This window comes from Passer montanus, unplaced genomic scaffold, assembly GCF_014805655.1.
Source record: "Passer montanus isolate IOZ18808 unplaced genomic scaffold, ASM1480565v1 scaffold87, whole genome shotgun sequence".
Classification (NCBI taxonomy): domain Eukaryota; kingdom Metazoa; phylum Chordata; class Aves; order Passeriformes; family Passeridae; genus Passer; species Passer montanus.
The window spans coordinates 2,266,357-2,288,327 of NW_024374034.1; the positions used below are offsets into that span (position 1 = coordinate 2,266,357).

General features: G+C 37.7%; 1 protein-coding gene across 4 annotated transcripts in view; it reads left to right on the plus strand.

Annotated features, from left to right (window-relative positions):
- Nucleotides 1–21,971, plus strand: part of CAMK4 (calcium/calmodulin dependent protein kinase IV) — a 136,270-nt gene that overhangs the window by 69,407 nt on the left and 44,892 nt on the right. For 3 of the 4 annotated variants that reach the window (XM_039733408.1, XM_039733409.1, XM_039733411.1), the window contains exons 3-5: nt 8,250–8,312; nt 8,852–8,934; nt 21,496–21,568. In XM_039733408.1, the coding sequence (XP_039589342.1) occupies nt 8,250–8,312; nt 8,852–8,934; nt 21,496–21,568 (219 nt within the window). The remainder of the gene's footprint in view (nt 1–8,249; nt 8,313–8,851; nt 8,935–21,495; nt 21,569–21,971) is intronic. The other variant, XM_039733412.1, reaches the window with a different exon arrangement.

The following is a 21,971-nucleotide window of genomic DNA, read 5'->3' on the forward strand; positions in this document are numbered from 1 at the left end:
TGAGGTGACCTGTTGGGGAGGGAAGTCACTGCCTATTCTGCATATTCCTTCTGCTCTCAGCCTGCTCAGTCACTTGTCCTTTTTCCCCAGCACAACTCATAGTTCTTGGCAGAGGAGGCAAGGTAACATTCTGCCATTAATGTAGCTGAGACATCCTCCATTGGGACTGGGGAGATGCAGGAACAAAAGCAGTCCTGTAAATTATGGTGTTATTTGTTGACACGTAGTGCTAGCAAGAGAATCTCAGCTCACATTTTCTAATCTGAGAAGCAAGCTCCCTAAATTAGTTACAAAGGCTTGCTTTCATGTCTGACTTTCTTTCTTAACCATCTCACCATTTCTACATGCTTTTCTGTATCATCTTCCAATTATATAAAATACTTCTAATTTTCAGTCCCTGAAAACCTTTGACGTGTGATTTCTTCCCTATTTTCCTTTAAGCTTCCACAGTTTTATTTGGTTATTCAGATTACAAGGTGTATAACTCATAAATATGTGTGCAAGCGTAGAATTACAAGTTATGGATACTATCAAGCAACACCAAAATTGCTTCAGGACTCCTTGTTATCAGTGTTTGGGGCTGACCTGCCTGAAAAATGGATTGGAATCCAGACATTGCAAGCCTTCTAGTACAGGGGTCATTTGAGCATCAGGCTGGGAGATCCAGGATGGTTCAGAAGAGGAAATGTGCATGACTTAAGTGCACCTGGCATTGTCATGCTTTTATCCCACCTGAAATAATTTGAATATAAACCAACCTCATTTGAGCTTCAGTGCCACTAGCTAAGCCTTCCCTACCTGTCATCTGTGTAAGTGCTCATAAATGGAATGGTACAGCATGTAGGCCATTACAGGTTACTGTGAAGAAAATTAATTGCAGCCCAGACAAAACTGCTTCAGTGATTACATGGAATTATTTGATATCTGTGATTGAGATCATAATATTAATAGCAGCCTTGATACACCAGACCTTTATTGGGTGGCAGTGAACTTACAAGTTGAATTCAGAAAAAGATGGATAATAAGAGTAATAAGGACCAGCTTATTATTAATGTGAAATTTCTTAACTAGCAGTAAGCATTGGACTTGGTTAATGGTATAAGCAGATACAATTTGTTCCAGATCTTTATTATGCAGGTGAGGACTCCTGAGAATCTGGAGTGATTTTAAGATAAAACATCAGTGATAGGGAGCAACCTATCACCAATTAGCTCTCTATTTCTAATTTTTATGTTGCACTTTGTTTATTCAGAGGGATGATGTGAATGTGAAACCAAGATGTTTAATACTGGATGCATTACCCAGGATAAAAGCTGGATTAATAAATTTTCACTGAGAAGAGAGGAAATTTTTGGATTTGTAACAGTTATAGGTTAAAAGCAAGAATATACAAGAAGACAGCAAGTACAAATTTATAAATAGACCATAAATGCATCTATTTTGACAAAAACAAAAGAAGTGCTTACCTTTGATTTACACATTGTTCTTGGATCTTAAAAGTGTCCTCCCCCACCCAGCTTTGGGAACAGTAACAATGGCAGTAACACACTATAAATAGTGAATCGCTGAAGTGAGCAATTAATGAATATCTAGTAGGCTTCCATTTGTTTGCATAAACTGCTCAACAATTATCTAACATATTTGCAGAAATCTATGTATTAATGAGAGAGTAAAAGAAATAACAACCAAATTAGTCATATAGTTAGACCATAGACTATAATGAGGCTTATTCTACTGAACATATAACTTGTTTTTTACTCTCATAAATAAATATAAACATAAATAAATATACAACATAAAATATAATGTTGCAAATGACCAGTGTTGTGCAAGTGCCTCTGAATCCATCCATTCACCCCGTGGTGATGCCACTAAGCTAATGTGGGTGAGTAACAGAACCCATTCCCTGTGGATCCTGTGTCTTTGAGGAATGTTACTTGCATCTGGTCACCTTTACTACTGAAACCATGTATTTTAAGATGCAGGACCTGTTAATCTGGTATGTCAGGGTGTGATTTACTGTACGGAAGTTTATACAGCCACATGAATTTTCTGTATCCATCTGATGGTTTCCCTGAAAAAGTACTGTGCTTTTCTTCAGAAACAGTTGTGCTACTTCTTCAATGGAACAATTTGCTCTTAACAGATTGACAGTTCTATCTCATGAAGATAGATCAGTCTCTTTCAGCTTCTAGAAACCCAGGTATTTGCAGGCAACAGCTACAAGACATTTAATCACCTGACAGGACAAATGAAGGCACATTGATGTAACCAGCATTATTCCCAGGCAGGTGTGTTCAGTCTGAGGAATATGCATCACTTGAAGGACTAGAGTTGCAAATTGGAAGCATGGACATATGTGCAGAAAATAATTCTCTAGTAGTGAATAGTGGGGTTTTTTTGGTTTTTTTCTTCATTAATAATACAAAATTATTTACATTTAGGGAGCCGGAATAGTCTGGCCAGATTAAAATACAAAAATATTATTTCAAACTGATTTGTTTTTAAGATAATATTAGTCCATTAGGAATTCAAAGTTGTTGCCACACAAGAGAGAACTGCAGACCTTGCTGAGAAGGTCAAGCAGTGTCCCACCAACAACAGCTACTAAAACATAGGAGGAATTCTTTATTTGAGAAACTGTTATTTTCATTCAAAAAAGGTCATTCAATGAACAAATCATCTGAAGCAGCTGTTAAATAAATGTCCTAGTTGGAGCAATGATGTATCCTGTCATTCAGAAGGGTCAGCTTTTTAAAACTCTGTTTTACCTACTGTCCACTGCCATGCTGATAACTGAATCAGAGTAGTTCAGAGAAGTGGACTGAGTCTCATATAAGTCCCTAATTTCATTTATCCTGGACCTTTCTCTCATACCACTTTTTGTAACCTCCATGATTCTTTATCACTTAGGCTGAAGACTGACATCTCTATCTTGCATTGATATATAGATGAGATCAGATTATTTCAATACAATCCATGTTTATAAAGATGCAAAAACATTCAGAAGTCTTCTTTAAAATGTTTTAGCCTTGAAGTCTTGACTGAAAAATTTTGTAAGAAGATAGTCTACGTATAAACTGGGTAGAAACTAGAATTCCTGTCATTCAGGACATTCTGAAATTGAAACGCAAGACCTTAAACTGCATAGAAAATATTTTCTTTGAACATTTTTCTTGTGAAAATTTATTTAAATTCAAGCCTATTTCTTTTTTCTTCAAATCTCTCTGGAGAGTCTTGGTAACCCATCACTCCTGTGCTTAGTTGTGACAATTGGGAGCAGACCTCTTAGACTACCAAGGAACGACAACTCTGCTTGTTGTAGCCCATGTCTGTACAAGTTTTAATATTTCAGCTTAACTGTGAGAGGGCAAAATAATGGCAAAATTGTAAATGGTAATTAGGAATTGATGCCATAAAATATAGAAAGATTTAGGCTTCAGAGCAGTTACTATATGAGCAAATAAAACTTTGTTACTTGGAAGCACTTTTAATAGTGTAGTGTCAAGCTAATAATGCCTTGCACTGTGATTCCTGTAAGTGCAGAGAAGCACATAGTCTTGTGACCTGATGGTTCAATAAATAATTAATTGCTCATGTTAGAGGTGTTCATGTGAGTCAAGAAGTGGGATATTAATTAAGGAGCTGTGCTGAGCTGGTGTGAACAGACTCCCTGAGGTGGGCAGTGCTGTGAAGCTCCTCAAGAGATGTTTTGCATTGATTTCTTCACAACCATTGCCTGGGCACAGTGTTTTCACTGCACAGGGGTCGCACCTGGGCAAATGTGCCCCTTTGCCTCCACAGTGCCCAGGGGAAGGAGAACAGCAGAGACTGAGCTTGCAGGATGAGGAATGTGCTCTTCCTCTTGCTCTCTACTAAGTTTGAGGGTACAGAGAACATCCATTGGCAGCCTGTTTTTAGGATGGTACTATATTGCAAAGCAGCTGGATTAATCTATGTAAAGTGGTGGTTCATTTTATCTTGTGTCATTTAATCCACACAGAAACAACACTTTTACATCTCGGTGGTTTTTACCATTACTCCATCTCACTATCTTGGAGCATGGGAACCTGGAAGAATCTCAGCTTTCATTATGGAATTTTCCATTCCTATCTCTTGTCAAAATAATCTGAAATTCAAAAATAAGAAGTACACTGAATATAAATCTAGTGCTCCTTTTCTGCATGACCAGTATGAAATTTCAAAGACAGGGTAATTGTAGACACATATCTATAAAAGACATAAATACATAATTCTACAGAAGTGAAATAACTGGAAGGACAAATACTAGGAATAATCCAGGAACGATCACACTTTTAATGCAAATGCTTTGTTATAAATTAAGGAAGCAGCTTTCCTAGATTGCCTCTTGCTCCCAAGTTCAAGCTTTTAGATCTTTGCTGCGGCAAGTTCTTTATCTAGTTAGATTAAGGCCAGTATGCAGGTGCTTTTCTGTGCTACAGTCACAGCTCCTGGTTTGCTTGCTAGAGTTTACTGAGGAGTGCTGGAAGCCACAGCACCAGGCAGTGGCTGTACAGCACCTACAAGCAGTTCTTGCAGATTTGCTGTCTTTCAGCACTCCATGTGATTCCACAGGTAAGCTGAGGAAACACATAAGTGTTGTGGGTTTAAATAATCACAGGCCATCTAACAACTTTGTTTGGGTTTTATTTTTTGGCCTATGACAGTGAAATCTTCAAGGGACAGTGAAATCTCTCAGGGTCAGCAGTGAGGGGATGATAAATAACTGTTTTGGGTTTACTGCCAAATGATTTCTCTAACTGACATGGGTGTTCCACAGCAGGTTGTTGCTCTGAAGGCCTGTCACTATTACTTGCAATTTAAAGTTGCAAATACAGAAAATAAAGCTTAGTAAAATTGCAGCAGTGTTAAAATCACCTGACCAGGCATTTACACAGCCTGGTATTACAGAAGTAATGTCTTCCACACAGACTAAAGTAATCATTTAAGTGGAAATCAAGTTGCACTGATGAAATACTTGACCAAAAGCATACTCTAGTCCATTTATCATAGATTAAAAGCAAAGAATAAAGGACAGAAGGAAAATTGCTCAACTAGTGGAACTGTGAAGCCTCTGAAAGTTAGCATTTGATTGTTTTTTCACTTCACAAACAGACTAGTTCTGCTGATCCCATTATTCTTGACTGTAATATACTGACACATCTCTCACTGATGCTCCTGTGAGTAATGGTAATTTAAGGAAAGCTCAGATAGTTTTCAAGCACTGAACTGCCGATTTAAATTACATCCAAAAAGGAGGAGACAAAATAAAGAATTTTGCAACCTCATTTTGATCAGTTATTACATACACACAAATCAGACTGCTGTATTTGATCTAGCCCAACATACTTAATTTGCCCAAACATTTGTGGTAATGACATATTTTGATTAAATTATCCAAGGTTTAAACATTGTTACTATAGCAACATACACACTAGAGTGAGATGCCTGACTCTTGTCCTAGCAAATAATTTCTGTCAGGAAATTATTTGATAGGATGATGATAGGAAAATTCAAACAAGTAGTTGAATTGCTGATATTCCAGGTCACATCTCACAGTAACCATTTTGGAAACATACCTTTCATGGGGGCCCTGGCATTGTGCCAGGGTCAAACCATGACATTGCCCAAACTAAAAATAATCCAGGTTTGGCCGTGATATAAGTAGGTACCTTTTATTTTGGTAGGAGCTGAACAAGGTAAGTGTTAACATAACTCTATCTGTACTTAGCATAGGACAAGGTAAGAAAATAAAAGTGATAAAACAGCCTGTCTGTAATGAAATGTCATGACTAAATATGTCCCTGTTTTTACTCTGGAACACTTCATATCACCTATACATGCCCATTTCTGTAGTAAAATCTGTCCCAATAGACATTACATATAAATATGTAACACTCCTAAGTGTTTCTCTGCAGCATATTTGCCATTGCATCTTATCATCCTGAATTTTGAGGTACCTTTTCCTCATACCATCATCTGAGAAAGTGTGAAAGTCCACTGTTATGTGTCAGGTCACAAACTTGATCACAGAGGAACTCACCTACAGTTTGAGAGTAAATATATATGAAACCAAACACGTAAAACTAAATCTCAGTCCATGTTTTGACTTAATTAGGTGAGAGGCAAGGTGAGAGGAGGCCTCTGTACTTTCTCACTTGTACTTTCTCACTCAGTGCCAAAAGAAGTGATCCTTAGATTTTGGGCAGCCTTTTCCATGCTTGCTCCCAGGTATGCTTGGTGCCCAAACATTTTCAGAACTGCAGGAAACAAACTGTGAGTTGCTCAGTCTGTAGCAGTGCTTTTGGATAAGGTAAACTTTTCAGTCTGAACTGCTCTGCTGGGGATATCACTGTCCATGCACAATTGTACATTAATTTTTCTGAGGTGCAAAGCATGTGGGAATGGTCGCAGTGTGTGAATCATAAAAAGCCCTTTGTTGCCCAGCAGTGACCTTTGGAGGCCTTTGCTGCATGTTTGCACTCACTGAAGTAACCCAAAGTGATGCCAAGGAAATGTTAAAACTGAGCAAGACCACAGGCTGGTGCTAGCAGCATTTTAGGAAAAGTTCAGAGGAGCCTGTCTTCAAACCTGCTGCTCAGTGTTTATGTAGCAGGAAAAGAAATTTGATAATTGCATTTGGAGTAGACAGCAAAAACATTTTTAAAGCATGCATTCGTCACATGTTTAAAGGGTCCTGGGTTTGATCCCAGAGCAAGTGTTTATGCTTGAAGATTTTGTTATTGGCAATATGGGTTACCTTAGATGTTCAGGTAATGCAATATTTCATTCCTTTTCAATGCTTGATTTCTTTTCCTTCTTACATGCACTGAATTTGTCCAAAGTTGGGTTTTTTTTGCTTCATTTTGCTTCCTGGCAGAGGCACTAGAAGAGATTGAATGTCAGTAAGTTTTAAGAAAGCCCTGAGGACTCTAGTTCTCTACTCATTTACACCACTATGGCATTACTAAGCTGGAATTGTCCCTGATTGACACAAGGGGAGAATCAAATTTTGCCTATCCAGTAGTTCTGAATGTAATGGATACTTGGATTTTGTTGATGCTGGAAAAAATTAATTACTGAGAAGTAGCTCTCTTCTTTCAGGTAATAAAAAACCCTCACGCATCTTCCTCACTAAGAATTTGAAGGTAATTTTATGTCCCTCTTAAAGGTTTATATATTATGACTGCCATTCTTTTCCCATCTGATGTAAAAAGCCAAAACCAGAACTTGACTTTGATAAAAAGCCTCCACAAAACAAACAAACAAAAAAAAAGCAGCACAAGTCCCTCTCAAAGTGTTCTGCTTGACATCATGTATGTCATCAATTTTGAACCACAGTGACTTGCTGACTCATTAATTTCAGAACCCCCTGAGACATCAATGTGGGACTTCTCTAGGGTTTGGAAGAATATTTGCAAATCAGGTAGTTTCCTCATAAGTGTATTAATTGCCTTGAAAACATAAAAGCATTCATAATTTGCTTACAAACATTTTCCACTCTTGCTTGCTTAAGCATTCTAGTTTCAGGAAAGCTGCAGTTTGCTTTCCTGAACAAAATACTCCCTAGCTCCACACTTCTCATGAGAAGTGACTGATGACCCCAAAGAACATAAGTTGTGACTGTTGAAGACTACAGTTTGAAAAGGGAAGGGGTAATCTTCTCAGAGGTTTAACCAATAATTTGAATTAATAGATCATTCTGTCAGAGACAGTTAAAGCAAACTGAGGTTAACCCTTATAGTCTGTGGCTGGAGGTGTTTGGCCTTTGCACCACTTTTTTGTTCTAAGCAGCAAGTTACACTACTTTGATGAGCACATCCTTCGTGCAGAAACCTTTCCCAGCACAGCTGCTGGAGAGTGTGTCAAAAGAAAGCTAGCATAAACTCAACAAACATAAGTAAAAATAGACAAGGCCAGAACTTGAGTAAAAATAGGAATTTTCTCACCTTTTCCTGTATTGTACTTCTTATGTACTTCTTCTGTGACTTACATGTATATTTGTAATAGTTTTGCTGGGTGTGGACATTTCTCTGTTATAGTATCCACCTTGTGTTAATGGAAAATTTCTCTTTCCAGTATGCTTGACTCGTGTGTCTCACATTACCTTACTCTTCCGGGAGATCTGGAAGTGCTATTCATACATAGCATCCTGTGATTCATCCAGAAGTTTCTATGCTGAACATGGAAATAATTGTTTCCCTTTTTCCCTCCCCACTTTTAACCAGATAGACAAGAAAATTGTCCGCACTGAAATTGGAGTTCTCCTTCGCCTTTCGCATCCTAACATTGTAAGTTTAGCCATGTTATTCCACTCCACATTTGTTTCCTTGTTTTTAAACACTTTCTGTTTGTGAGAGATGACTATTGTGGTTCACCAGTCTGTAGAGACCTGGATTAAAGCTCTGGGTTCTCTTAGAGGGCATGCTAGCAGCTTTTTTATGAACATCTGTTGAGTTATATTTCCATTTGAAGATAAAACAATGATGTTCTTACAGAGCTGAGTGAGAAACTCTGCGAAAGAAGTTCTGCAAATGAAAGTAGAAGTTGGTGTTTTCAGTCCTGGGAGACTTAAAGACCAAAAGGTTCTACTTTTTGGTTTCTCTGAGAGACTGACAGATGGCCTCTTAAACACCTGTATTTCACAGAGGTTACTGAGGTACAAGAATAACCAAAAGAGTACAAAAAAAGAAAAAAAGCTAACAAAAAAAAACTGGGAGAGAACAAGGTAACTCTCCCAGCTGTGTTCTGTGTTCTACTGTTGACCTTCAGAAGTGCTCTGCAAGGAGACAAATAAGCAAAATAAATACTTTCTGTATTCTTTTACCAGATAAAACTGAAGGAGATATTTGAGACCCCTACAGAAATCAGTCTTGTTCTGGAACTGGTCACTGGTGGAGAATTATTTGACAGGTAAGTTACCTGTGCATACCTCTTCCATCACCTTCCTTCCCCAAGGAGGTTAGAGTTCAAATTTCTTCTCTGTACGTAAAAACCCTACGTGTTAGTAATTATTTGAATTGTTTTACCAGCATTCACATGAATAAATATCTGCAGCAAATATCCTAAAAGTGCCTTTGGAAATGTAATTACCATGACACTTTTTGGGAAAAAAAATAATTGAAAATGGAGGAATTAGCCAGTAAATGTTGAAGAAACGTGCTCAGCATGCACACAGCATTGAGTGTGTTAGAGCAGACAAAAGATGGGAAAAACTGGCAAAATCTCATTGACAGGTCATCATAAAACAGATTAGATGGCAGTCAACCTGCCAGGAGGATAGTGTTATATCAAATAAAAATTTTGCAAGCAGACTAACAGGAAAGAAATTCTCTTTGGTATCACTGTGTTTATCAAACATCTGGTTTTTCTACAAAAGTTCTTCAGGACAGCTGAAATTCTGAAGATTTTGCTCATAAGGCTGCACATACTTCTGGAGTAAATGCATATGTATAAAGTGAGATGATTCTCTAATAGTGTTGGGATGGTATTTTATTGGTAGGGATTTGGGTTTTTTAGAGCAAGAGATGATAAAGAAAACATTTTTTACTGGCTTGAGTAAATGAATTAACTTACTGGTGTTAGTGATTTCAAGCTCACATAAGGACAGGTTATTTAATATTCCTTGTTCTGTAATGAAAGTTTAGTATCATAGAGGAATATTACAAAAATACACATCAAATACTCAGTCTGAAAATATCTGCCACTTGAAAAAACAAAAGCGTACTTGTTTTCTTATGCCATGGTCATACCTTCAGCCTTGACATGAATTATTTCTAAACAACAGCAAGAAAAGCAACTGCTCCCATGACTCCTAAGTTCAACAGAAGAAGGGTGATTACTCTCTCAATACAGAGCCAAATGAATGAGGAAAGACATGCTGCAAATTAAAGTACCAGTGGGGTCCCATTCTTGAGCTGGAGACAACCCTGGTCAAAGTGCCTTACCTTTCATGTAGCCCTTTATATACCCACATGGATTTCAGATTAGGTAATTTTCAGGGGGGCTGGATACTCTACAGGAGTCTTTGATGAGATCTTGCAAATGCAAAACACAAAAAATCCAGTGAAGCTGTTGGTTCCTGAGCAGCAACCATCTGTGTGGTAGGAGAACAGAAGAGAAAAGATTTCATGGGATCCGGGATGGGGAACTGCATTATTTGATGAAACATTTGTTTAATATACTGACAGTTTCAACATTCTGTAATCTATAGTCAGTAGTGATTATGGGACTTTAACTGTCCAATTGATCTTTTCAAAAAGATTGGATGCTTGATCCAGAAATTTGGACAGCTAGGACCAACTGTGTGGCATTCTGACTAGAAGCAAAGTCACTCAGTAGAATTGCAGAGCCCCCTTGTGATGCTATAGATGAGTACCAATATTGTGGAGATCTGAACTCTGCATCCTCCTTTGGCCCATGTACAACAGAACTGGAAATTTTGTCAATACAGACCTCTGTGATTTGGAAAAAGACCCAACAAGCAATGAAACAAAAAACCGTATTAAATTATTTTCATCTCTTAAGCTAGAAATATTACTTCACTCTTCAACCTTAAACTAAAAATAATTAAGCAGAAATATGCAGCCAAGATGTTTTGCACTAGCGACTCAAATATTAGCTGTTTCCCCTTTTTAAGCTGGGCTAAAGGATTAACACTTGCATTGTTCTGTACAATGGCTGCCCTCTGAGTGTTAGGGAGGGTAAATTTAGGTTTCTGCCTTAGGGCAGATTCCCCTCTCATGTGTAATCTTTTCCTTACATCTTTTTATTATGCATGAAGGAAATGTTATGACTGACAGAGAGACCTTGTGCATGCCTTTTTCTGTGCTTGTATGATTCCCATCACAGGAGAAAGATAATGACCTGGAATGCCTCCTCCTGAGCAGAGGAGCTATGTCAGATGTAGAGGGACAGCTGTGACCAGGTCTTGAGATCCACCACATAGTTGTTCTCAAGGTGGGACCCTGTGTGGACAAGCAGGACCTCAGTGTGGCCTGGCACCACCTCCAGGGTGTGGAATACCTTATGTGCCTTATTTGTAAACCACCACCCCTACACAGACAGCAAAGCAACTTTTGTACTCTGGAGGAGTTGCTCTTGTCCCTCTTTCTAATCAGCAAATGACATAGTTGGGCCTGTTACACAAGCAGTGCTGCTCTCCTGGCTGCAAACATCTTCATTGCTATTACTGCTAAATCTTGTAAAATGCTGCTACTTTTTATATCAACTGTTTTATTGCTACAGTTTTCTCCCACCCCAGATGTCCATTCTTCTTCTGAATAGTATTTGAGCTGCAAAAGAGTAAGTTCTTCCATGTAAACATCCCTCTTATCATGAAGATGATTTTATAAATATCCAAGATCCAACTAGTCTTCTAGAATCCTATTAGCATTGTTGATGTGCTGCTGGTTTCGTGCCATTCTAACTAAAAGTTCTGGATAATGAAATTATTCTTTTCTTTCACCATATTTAACATTACTGTCAAATCATCCACATTATTGCTAAAATGAACTGTCATTATGACAATTTTTCAATTGTGTTACCTAAAGGCAGATAAATTCAAAGTAATATATCAGTTTGACACCTGAGTTAATACAGTTCAAATCAGATTGATTTTGGCTGTATTTTTAAAAAGAAAACTCTTTCTCAGACTTCATAAATCACATTGTGGGTGATACCCTACATACCACTCCAAATACTAACGCAAAACTGGAGATGTTTGTGTAAATTAGAATATTTATTGCCCCTGTACGTGATGATTTTTACCAACCAGCAAATGAGAAGTGACAAAGAGCTTATGGCAAAGAATGACAAAGAGAGTGGCAGACCAGTGGAGGAATTTACCAGAATAGAGAGAAAAATACAGCAGGTCTAAATTAACTGCTATTAAAGTTCTTTATAGGTGCTGCATCTCCAGCTTAGTGCTGGGAGATATTTCTCGCATTTGCTTGGCCCTCCTCTTTCATTCCTGCATGTATAAAACAGACAGGCATGGCTGAAGTGCATTTAAACTGGCAGTGTTTTGACAGAGCCCCAAGGGACAATCTTCTGATAAGGCTCTGAGTTCCAGTAATGGTAAGCCCCAAAGCACAATCTGATATCTTATCTTTTATGGGCTACCTTTTGTTCAAGTTGGGTTTTTTTGCATTCAGATTTTATTAATATCTATTATCTTCCAGCTGAATCACCAATATATCCCTTTTTCAAATATGAATTTCAGCAAAAAAAATCAACTCTAACTTATTCTTTTTAATCAGAATACCTGTAGATTGCTAAGAATAATTTTGTTTTTTTCCACTTCTGATACAAATGTCAATCCATATATTCTTGTTTTTACTTTTGTGTCTTGACCATAGGCTCTTCTGTTTCTTCTTTCATATTATTATCAAGTGCACCAAACCATCTCTAAAAATAGCACTTGCAACTGACAGTCTCTTGACTCACTTCCATTTCAAGTTTCATGTAATTTCCTGTGAACTCTAGGTTCAAATACATATTCTCTTCTATTATATAGTATACATTAACAAAAATATTAATTATTCTAAATAAGTTGCCTTTTTAAGAGGCGTGGGAATGATTGTTTCTTATGGACAAAATATAGCAAAGCTTTCCCAGGCTTTAGGAACACCTTTTTGTTTGTGCTTTTGGAAATTAAAATTGCTAAGGGATGTCAAAAATATTCAAGGAATTAATCAGTCACTAAAGTGAGAGTCTTTTATAAGGTGGTGTCAGAATAGCATCTTCTGTTTGCTTCAGTGCTCTGATCTCATTATGTCATGGCAGTTTGTCTGTCTTCTGAACAGGGGTTGGAGAAGTTCTTTAGACTCCCTGCTTCATGGAACCATGTTACAGATCCCTCACTCAGGACTGGCAAAAATAGTAAGAAATTGGTACTTGACTACACCAACTATGCCTGTTCTCTGAAGCTGGAGTCAAGATACAGAACTCTGATAACTCTGCTCTTTGATATCTTAGTAACTCATTTAATTTCTCTTCTTCACTAATGATAAAACCAAGTAATTTCAGAATAAAGATGTGTATTAATGCTCATTTGTTGTCTTTCCAATGTAATTTGGTATTTTGTTCACATACAGAGCTGTAACAATGCCTTTACATCTTTTTTTTTTTTTTTTCGTGGTCAGTGCCTAATTTTCTGTTACTCTGGAAACCAGGAAAGTCCTTTGTAAATTGCACATATCAGCGCTTGTGAAGCTTTTTATTTTGTAAGATATTTTTAATACAGAAGATTCTTGAGATTATAGCTCTTCTGACAGATGTATTCAGAGTTTTCTACCACAGCCTCAGCATTGTAATATAGATATACATAGTCTGTATGGCAGACAAACCAGGTGAGTTAAATTAACCTGCTAAATTAATTAGAAAGTTGATTGAGGCTTAGCTGAATTCCTTAATTATTAACAAATTTCAACTTCTTATTTGATTGAAATGCAGAGAGGTTTTGACAGCTGTTGACATATACATACCTACAGACTATATAACTGTATTTTACATATGTATGTACATACAGAACTTCCCTGACTGACCCAAGTGTATTGATGTGTCTTTGCATTGATTCAACACCTCTCCTGAAATTATAAAGTCACTTAAAATGTGTATGCTTTGTACATTTTGATTTAATTGCTTTTTTGCTATGGACATTATGACAAGAGTGTAAAGTGAAGTCAAAATATTTTAGGAAGAAATGCTTTTCCTAGATGATAATTAAGGAGATTTTTAATGAAAGCCTGGAAAGCAAATATGTTTTAGGTTATGTACTTCTCAGTTCAATGTTAACCTTTAGTCACAGTTGTAAGGAATGTGTCACAGACCTGTGCCAGGGCCACAAAAGAAGGTCTGGAAGAGCTGAACCTGAAATAATCCTGAACTGAATAATGAAAATGTTAATGTTCCTGGGAGTTGTGACATAGAGGAATATAAGCACAATCTGGGTTATGCAAACTGTGTCCAGTTCCAGCATTTGATAGTCAGTTGTTCACTCTTGCTGGGAAGTAGGTGATGTGCCAGAGTGAACTCCAGGGCAACATGTTTAAAATGTCATGGCAGCTACAGCTGCACTGGTTTGGCATGGAGGGGTGGAGTGGGTGGAGTGGGAGCATCACCTGAACTCAGGTAGAATCTTTCCACCACCCTTGGGCATCCATGGTTTTGGCTTTTGTTTCTTAAATACCTCTGTAGTTTTATGTGTGAGCAATTCCAGTGACTCTCCACACTGATAATTATATTCAGTGTCAATATTAGGAAAAACATTTCTTCTGTAAATTCAGCCGGTATTTGATTGCCTTGTCCCCAGTAGGTAGAGAGAACATGATTACTTTATTCTTCAAATAATTTTATAGAAAGCTCTCATGCAGCAGAGGGTTGTGAAAGACTCTATTTTCTTTGCTCTTGCAATCTTTTGTGCCCCATTATGTTTTCTATGTTTCAGTTACTGTCTATTGAAAGTCCTCCACATTCCTACGTCTTCCTCATATCATGGGACCCTTAACTAGTCAGAGAAACCCAATTAAAGCCCCAGCACTTGTTTTCAAGCAGCTTCATTGGTGCCTTCAGTGCTGCACTTTTCCCCTCCCCAGGCCACCGCCTCTTTTGTAAGCTTTCAGGGATTTCTCTCTTCACGCCCTGCCTGCTGCATTGCCTCACATAGCCTGTTACACAGAAACTTTTGAGAGGGGAAGCTTGCAGCAAGTTCGTGAGGACTGTGGCTACACAATTTCTAGAAGGAAAGAGTATTATTTTTAAAAATATCTTATGAGATCAAGCTCCTGAAAGTGAACTTGTCTAATTCTGTTGGTGCAATAGTAATGCTGAGTTGGAAGTAGAAAGTTAAAGAGGGGGAAACAAATCCTAGTATGAGCTCTAAGAAATATGTAATCTTTCTCTAAATTCTCCTGCATGCCACATTTATCAGAGAATGAGTCTTGCTTAATAATAATGGAGGGAAAACAGTTTTCCTGAATGACTGCAGTGCTGAATTTCATTTCTAAACACACTACTGTAGAAAAACTTCTAGTTTGTTTCATGGGGAGTCAGATCCAAAACCAGGTCAGTATTTCCCATTATCTTTTTTCAGATGACAGACTAGCAGTTTGAGTCATTAGAGAGAGTAACTGCTAGTCTGCTATGGAGTATGAACATGGTTGTAGGATAAGGGAGATTCTGAATCAGAGCTACTTTTTAAAATATGTATTATTCCTCAATTTTGTGGTATGAAAAATGCATACATATTTATGCAGGAAACATTTTTTTAACTAAACAAATACATCACAGCAACTAGGAATTGCAATCACCTCAATACAGATAAGAACCAATAGATCTGTGAATCATTCATTGAGAAAATGTCCCTTGTGGAAACCATTTTGTTATTGAATAGAGTGATGTAATTTTCTTTTCTGCTAGTTTTTAGTCTCTGCTAAAACTGTTTCTGCTAGTTTTTAGTCTCACTTTATCTTGTAGAAATCTTCTAATTTTATTTTAATTGAGAACAAAAATTTGCATAAGAATTGAGTAGTTGCAGAAAAAAATCTCCATGACAACAAAAGCGTTTTAGATAAATTAACATTTATTGTATAGAAACAAACAATTTTTTTTAAATGGTTAGCACATACTGGCATTGGAATAGAACTTGTATATTTCTCAGGCATTTTGTCTTGCCTGAAGTACCATGACACAATCCACAGCTAAGATGTGGTGCAAGGGTTTTGGGTAAAAGCCAGCTAGAGGCTGAATGAAAATTACCCTAGAAAGAGTCATGTCTTCTTTTAATGTCACAGTAGTTATAAAAGATGGTCTGCAAGGTACATACAGGCAGTGCTTAAAGAAAGCAAAACAATGCTGGGAACTGATAAAGTATAACAATTTTTATGGTCTTAGATGGCCAAGTTGGTTTAGCAGGACTTTTGCAAGCCACATGATATGTTTCTAAATTCAGCTAATACTCAAATGCTACCGACTCCACATTTTGGAGAAATAATATTTATAGCAGCAACATTAAATAATTGCTAAATATAGCAAATTTTAGAGTAACTGTTTAGATAATTAGCATAAAAATAAGTGCATTTGCTAATATGAGTTAAGGCAGGAAAGCAACAGACTTTACCTGCTCACATTTTAGGCAAGATTGGAGGATGGGTGAGGTGGCCCACATGGGAGGGAAGCAGAGAAGAAAAGCTAAGAATAAGAGAACTAGTGCATGTAGAGCATGGGGAAGGAAAAAGTAAATTTTTAAAATTGTAAGATTTCAAATTTTCTTGATCAGCAGGAGCCATGAGTTCATGTTGAGTTTGAAAATGCAGGAATATTAATTGTACCAATACCAATTTCAATACCGATAAAAAATAAAAGAGAAAGAGGCTTTGGTCCCAGGAACAGTGGTCTCAGCTGGAAGTTTCAGGCATTGCCACAGTGAGAGACCTGGAGTAGTTCTGTGGAGGGGGGAAGGGTGTTCACCCTTCCTCACTTTTAGCTGAGAGCTGTCACTATAACAACAGCAGCAGCAAACGCTGACTGGGAATTTAAGGCACTGTCAGCCTTGCACAAAAGAGGTGTGTGCTGCCAGTGACTAGCCCAGTCTGGCATCCTCTGTCATTGGATGAGTCCTCTCCTTGTTCAAAGCAGGTTCCTGTGTGGTTTTGATTTCTTTATCTACCAGTGCAGCTGTGCAAGCTCGGTTTCTCTTGGTGGACTTGGAAATAGTTCACCCCCTCTTTTGTTATTATTTGAAAAATCAAACCCCAAACCTAGTTATTTCCTTCTCTGATTAAATGTTCTCTTATTTATTCCTTTAGGAGACTGATTATTTTCACTTGCCTGATGTGCTTGTTGTTAATCCCCAGAAATGTGTTCTAACCAAGTGTAAAATTGTATATTAATATAATTTTAATACTCCTCTGAAAATTGATTCTAAAATGATGCATTGGGATTCCCCATGTCTTTCCTCCTTGATTTTCAGGTCCCATGTGTTTAGCCTAGCCAGACTGCCCTACCAGTAATAAATTTTTTCCCCTACTATAATAAAATGTCGGCAGAGCAGGTGTGGCCACTACCTCCCTCTCTTTACTGGGATGGCCCACTGCTTTCCATGGCTTCACACAGATACAGTGAATTAAAGCCCAGTAGCAAGAAGAATGTCCCAAAAAGGAGTGAAATCCGTTGCATGTTCTTCCCATATTACACTGGAGGCTGCAGGGATGAGGTGAATGCTGGTATGTGTTTATGTATCTGCAGATGTAGATGCTCATGAAGATATGCAACATGGAAATATTATTAAAAAATTAGCAAGAGCTGTAATTCCTTGGTCCTGAGGCTACACTGAAAACTCTCTGCAAAACTAAAGAATTTATACTGCAAGAAAACTCCTAGTGCTCACAAGGAACAGAAATGCTGGAAAGACCAGCTGGAATCTGGCACGGGTTACTGCAAATTATGCAACACTTGAACACATACATGTGTTTGATGATGGAAGCTGCCAAAACATCAGTGTATGCCTCCCCACAAACACATTATGCCCTTTCCACATGCTTGCTGGGCAGTGTGATGCTGGGGTGGTTTTCGATCTGCTAAATCTGTTATAGACCCATTACCTGGCAAGGGTCTTCCCTCTGGGCAGCAGCAGCAGCTGAAAGAGCAAGATAACACAGATCTCTGTGCGGTGCCCAAGCCCTGCAGGCTGGCAGGGATGTGTCTCAGGACCATGGGACTCAGGCTGTTCCCAAAGGACATCTCCATCTCTGCTGGCACTGGGAGAAGGAAGTAGGGGCTCTGAGAGGTATTTTCCTCCTCCTATATATAGAAGGAGGCAGATTTGTCTCAAATACAATGACGTGCTTGGAAAGATAAGATTGAGTCAGGTGGTGCTTTGGGAGAGCTCTGGCTTGCTGTTCATCTAGTAGCCATTCTGCTAAATATGTGTATTGATATATAAAAGTGTAAAAATTGGATCAGTATATTTCAATAAATGTGTATGCATAACCATGAAAGAGGGATCCTACACAAACAGGCATTGCATTTTTGCTCAGTCTAGAATGTCTCCGTTTTGAAGTTGCGTCTTAAATTTCCTGGATGCTTGCAGCACCAAATTAAGTATTTTTCCAACCACTTTTTTCTGGTTTAAAGCAGTTCCCTGCAATCTTCCTCACAGTTTTTCTCTCCAGCACTCTCTTGGCCTACCTGGCTTGTTCATTTGAATATCAAAAAAAAATTTAATTAGTTCCTTATTGCTGTTGTTCCTATCTTTCTATCCTTTCAGCAAAGGCTTTATCTTCCTTCACCCATGATTTTGTCAAATATCATCATGTAAACTAGGTATAAATATTTGGGGTTTGCTTCAGTAATATTGAAATAAGATATTTCTGCAGGTTTCCTTCCCATTATAGAAAAAAGGGCAATGAGTAATTGTTAATCTGCAGGCTGAATTTGAAAAATCCTTTTAAAGAAGACACATTGGTCTCAGGTAGGAGTCTTGCTGGCACACCTACCATTTGTCTTATGTAAACTACCTCAGGGAGGCTGCAAAAAATAAATATGCAAATGATCCCCCAGCATTACTATATGATCTAAACTACAGGAAAATCTTCTTTCAATGCTCCTCCTTACTGCCTAATAGCCAGGTTATAGTCCTAAAGCAGTGTACCATTAGAAATAAATTTTCATATTTAGAAAGGGATATGTCTTTTTTCATTTATTGCTGTCACAGAATATTAAGTTTTCTATGTACTATGTTATTATTAATTAAGAGTAAGGTTTCTTTTCTAAATAAGTCTGAATTCTAGACTTCTGGAAAACTGGAAAGGTAATTCTGTATGACATAATCGGCTAGTGCATATTGTTCACCTGTAGCACTGGCAAATGGATCCAGTGCATTGCACAATATTTCTACATTTGTTTCTTATTGCTTTCCGGAAATGTGGGCCCACACTTCATAACATTTATTTATTTTAAAGTGTAAATTACAAGGCTTCATCTCAAGGCCTTTTTGTTTTCTTTCTTTGTGTTTAATATGAATAATGAGAGCAGCATGCTATCCTCACCAGCATTTGTTGTCTAAGTCAGCATGGACTCGTCTTGAGGTCAAGGGGGCAGCCTTGAGTGTCTTTTTGATTTTTCCCTTGTTTCCAGTGGCTAGGTAATTAACATTGGCTGGGCATTTACAGGAAGCTCCTGTTGTCTTTAATTTTGATGAGTGGAGGAAAATACATAGCTATAGACTGCCTGAAAGGGTTTTGGGGTTTTTTTCATTCCCCTGGTTTATGTGTTTCAAAAAAGTAGAAATAGAAATACCATACTATAAATAGAGAATATTTTTGGATTAAAGGAGAAATGTAAATTGAATTGTAACTGCATTACTTCATATTTCTCTGATCTCGTTCTGAGATATATTGGAAAAACAGAGTATTCTAAATACTGTTTAAGCCTTAGAACCTGCCTCATGCATTTCTGAAATCAGGTGCACAAGGTCATCCTGCACTTGGTGGACTCAGTGCCTGGGGCAGGGTGGATGCTACAGAGAGGCACATCTGGGTGACACTAAATACTTAATTTGAATTAGAAAGGAGGAGAAAGCAAAGACAGTATATTCGGGGCAATGAATGCAGGAGCATTAATAGGGCTCAAGTCTCACAATGTAATCTAACACAAGAGGATAATTCAGCCTGAAATGGCTAAAGAGTAATCTAGCCTTCTAGCATAATATTGCATTTTATGGCGTAATTTTTAGGTTTTTGCAACCTGTTTCCTATACTTCAGGATAAAAGCCTAATATAATGTCTCAGTGAGTAAGATTTCCTTTGTTTTCCCCTTATGGTGATAAGTTCCAGTAAAACTCTCCCTAATGGTGTAATCAGATGACCAAAATAGGAGAAGGGCTGAAGGCATAAAAAAAGCAAAGGTGTTAAAGCAGTGCATATGGCATGACAGTTAAAGGGTTGCCAAAAGCCCTAAAGAACCCAAATCAAACAAGCTTCTAGAAATAATCCCAAGCACTTATGCAGCAAAGAAATAATGATGAAATAGAAGAGCTCTTGAGAGGGATTACTTGCTGTTATTGCCGCCACATGAATAGACTCAGTGCTCTGTGAACACAATGAGTGTAAAGGTCAGGTAAAGGCAGCTGACTGGGAATATCCCTGTGTAGACTGCTTCCCACAGTGCCATGCCAGTTGCCTCTGTTTCCGGTGGAGTACTATCTTTGCATTTTTTCTTACTTCTAATCGCTTGATGCTCTAATGAGTATAAAGTAATGCTTTTCATATGTAGTTACTCACACCTTTCCTGTCAGTTTTGTGAAGCTGTGAGGAGCTGCACTAATGGTAACTCAACATTAATCTGTTATTTTAGTGAAAGGAAGTGATAAAAAGTGCAGAGCAGGAGTAGTGGGGAGAAAGAAGGGTAGCCTTCCTACCACCAGCACAGCCTTTTTATGGATCTTGAGGCAGAAGGTCTTTCCAGTGACCTCAGACATTAAAGGTTCCTTGCTGTTCTGCTTCATGGGGATTTTAGGATATTGTTTCATAAAACTGGCTTGTCTGCTTGCAGAACATAATTTTATAAAATGTCTTGTAGGCACCACAGGTTCTGTTTCTAGACAACATCTGTCTATGTTTTCTTGGGCTCTGAAAAATTAATACACTAAAAATATCAAGACTTCAGATCAAAAATCTGACCTTTAAGGTAACTCTCTGAGGGACAATGATTGTAGTTCACAAATACTGTGCTCAGTTAAAAACATTAGTAAAAACACTGTTGAGTGTTTTAAATGGAGTATTAGGATATCTTAATGATAGATCCTTCTTTTATTAACTTGTACATCATCATGCAAACCTGTGTCTACTGCTGAATATTTAAGAAAAAGTAGCTTTTCCAAAAGAAAAAAAAGTAGCTTTAGTTGTAAAAAACTTGTATATCTTTGCATATATCATCCCCAGCTTTCTACTGAGGGAAAAAAGACAGTTGTTCAGCCCATCACACTTGAGGAATAATTTGAAACTAGTAAAGTTTTACACCAGCCTTTTCCCTTGAATAATTCAGATCTGTTTGGGCATAGCATAGTGCTTTTCTTTTATAACTGTCTACTAACTAAATAACTAATTAACTAACTGGGGAGGAGGGACTTAAGTTAAATATAAAAGTGAAAAAACCAGTTTCTACATGTTGAATAGTTTTGTCTTTCAGTAATTTAGATTCCTTGAGTGTCAGAAAGTTTCAAAAACTTTGAATTAAACATGTACGTATATTATGAGCATCTTATCCCGTTGATATCTTACCTCCTGGATTTCATTTAACTGGAAATCAAGGGTAACTTAAATTGCAAAAGGGCTATTTTCTAGTCTCTTGGGGACACTCCACTGTCCTGGTCATATTTAAATTTGATTGCTTGCTACCTCATTTTTGAAAATAAGCATCTACCTTCACTGTTTATTCACCTTGGTGATTAATTGTGTTGCTTTTTTTCTGTAGGATTGTGGAAAAGGGGTACTACAGTGAAAGAGATGCTGCTGATGCTGTCAAACAAATCCTGGAGGCAGTTTCTGTGAGTATTATCTGGCATTTCATGCTCTGCAACTGATCTTTCATCCACAGTGGCTCAATAAATACTTGTGTGTGAAAGAGACAGTGTGCACAGGTTTCCTCTTACAATTAATTCCATACCAATAATTTTTAAGGTAATCAGTGGCACTTTGAAGAATTGCACTTCAATCACAATGACAATACTGTTGAGAGAGAGCAGAACAATAATTGTTGCCAGTAGCTTGTGCAGTTTCTAATGTACCTTCTTCCTCTTTATGTTCTGTACTTTTTAAACATTGGATTTTTTAAATATAATAATTTCACATTCTTTTAGTTAGAGAAAGGCATACACATTCTTGAGGAAGGCTTCCAATGTCCACATACAGTATTTCTGTAAATTTTCTGTGCTTCTTAGTCACTTGGGG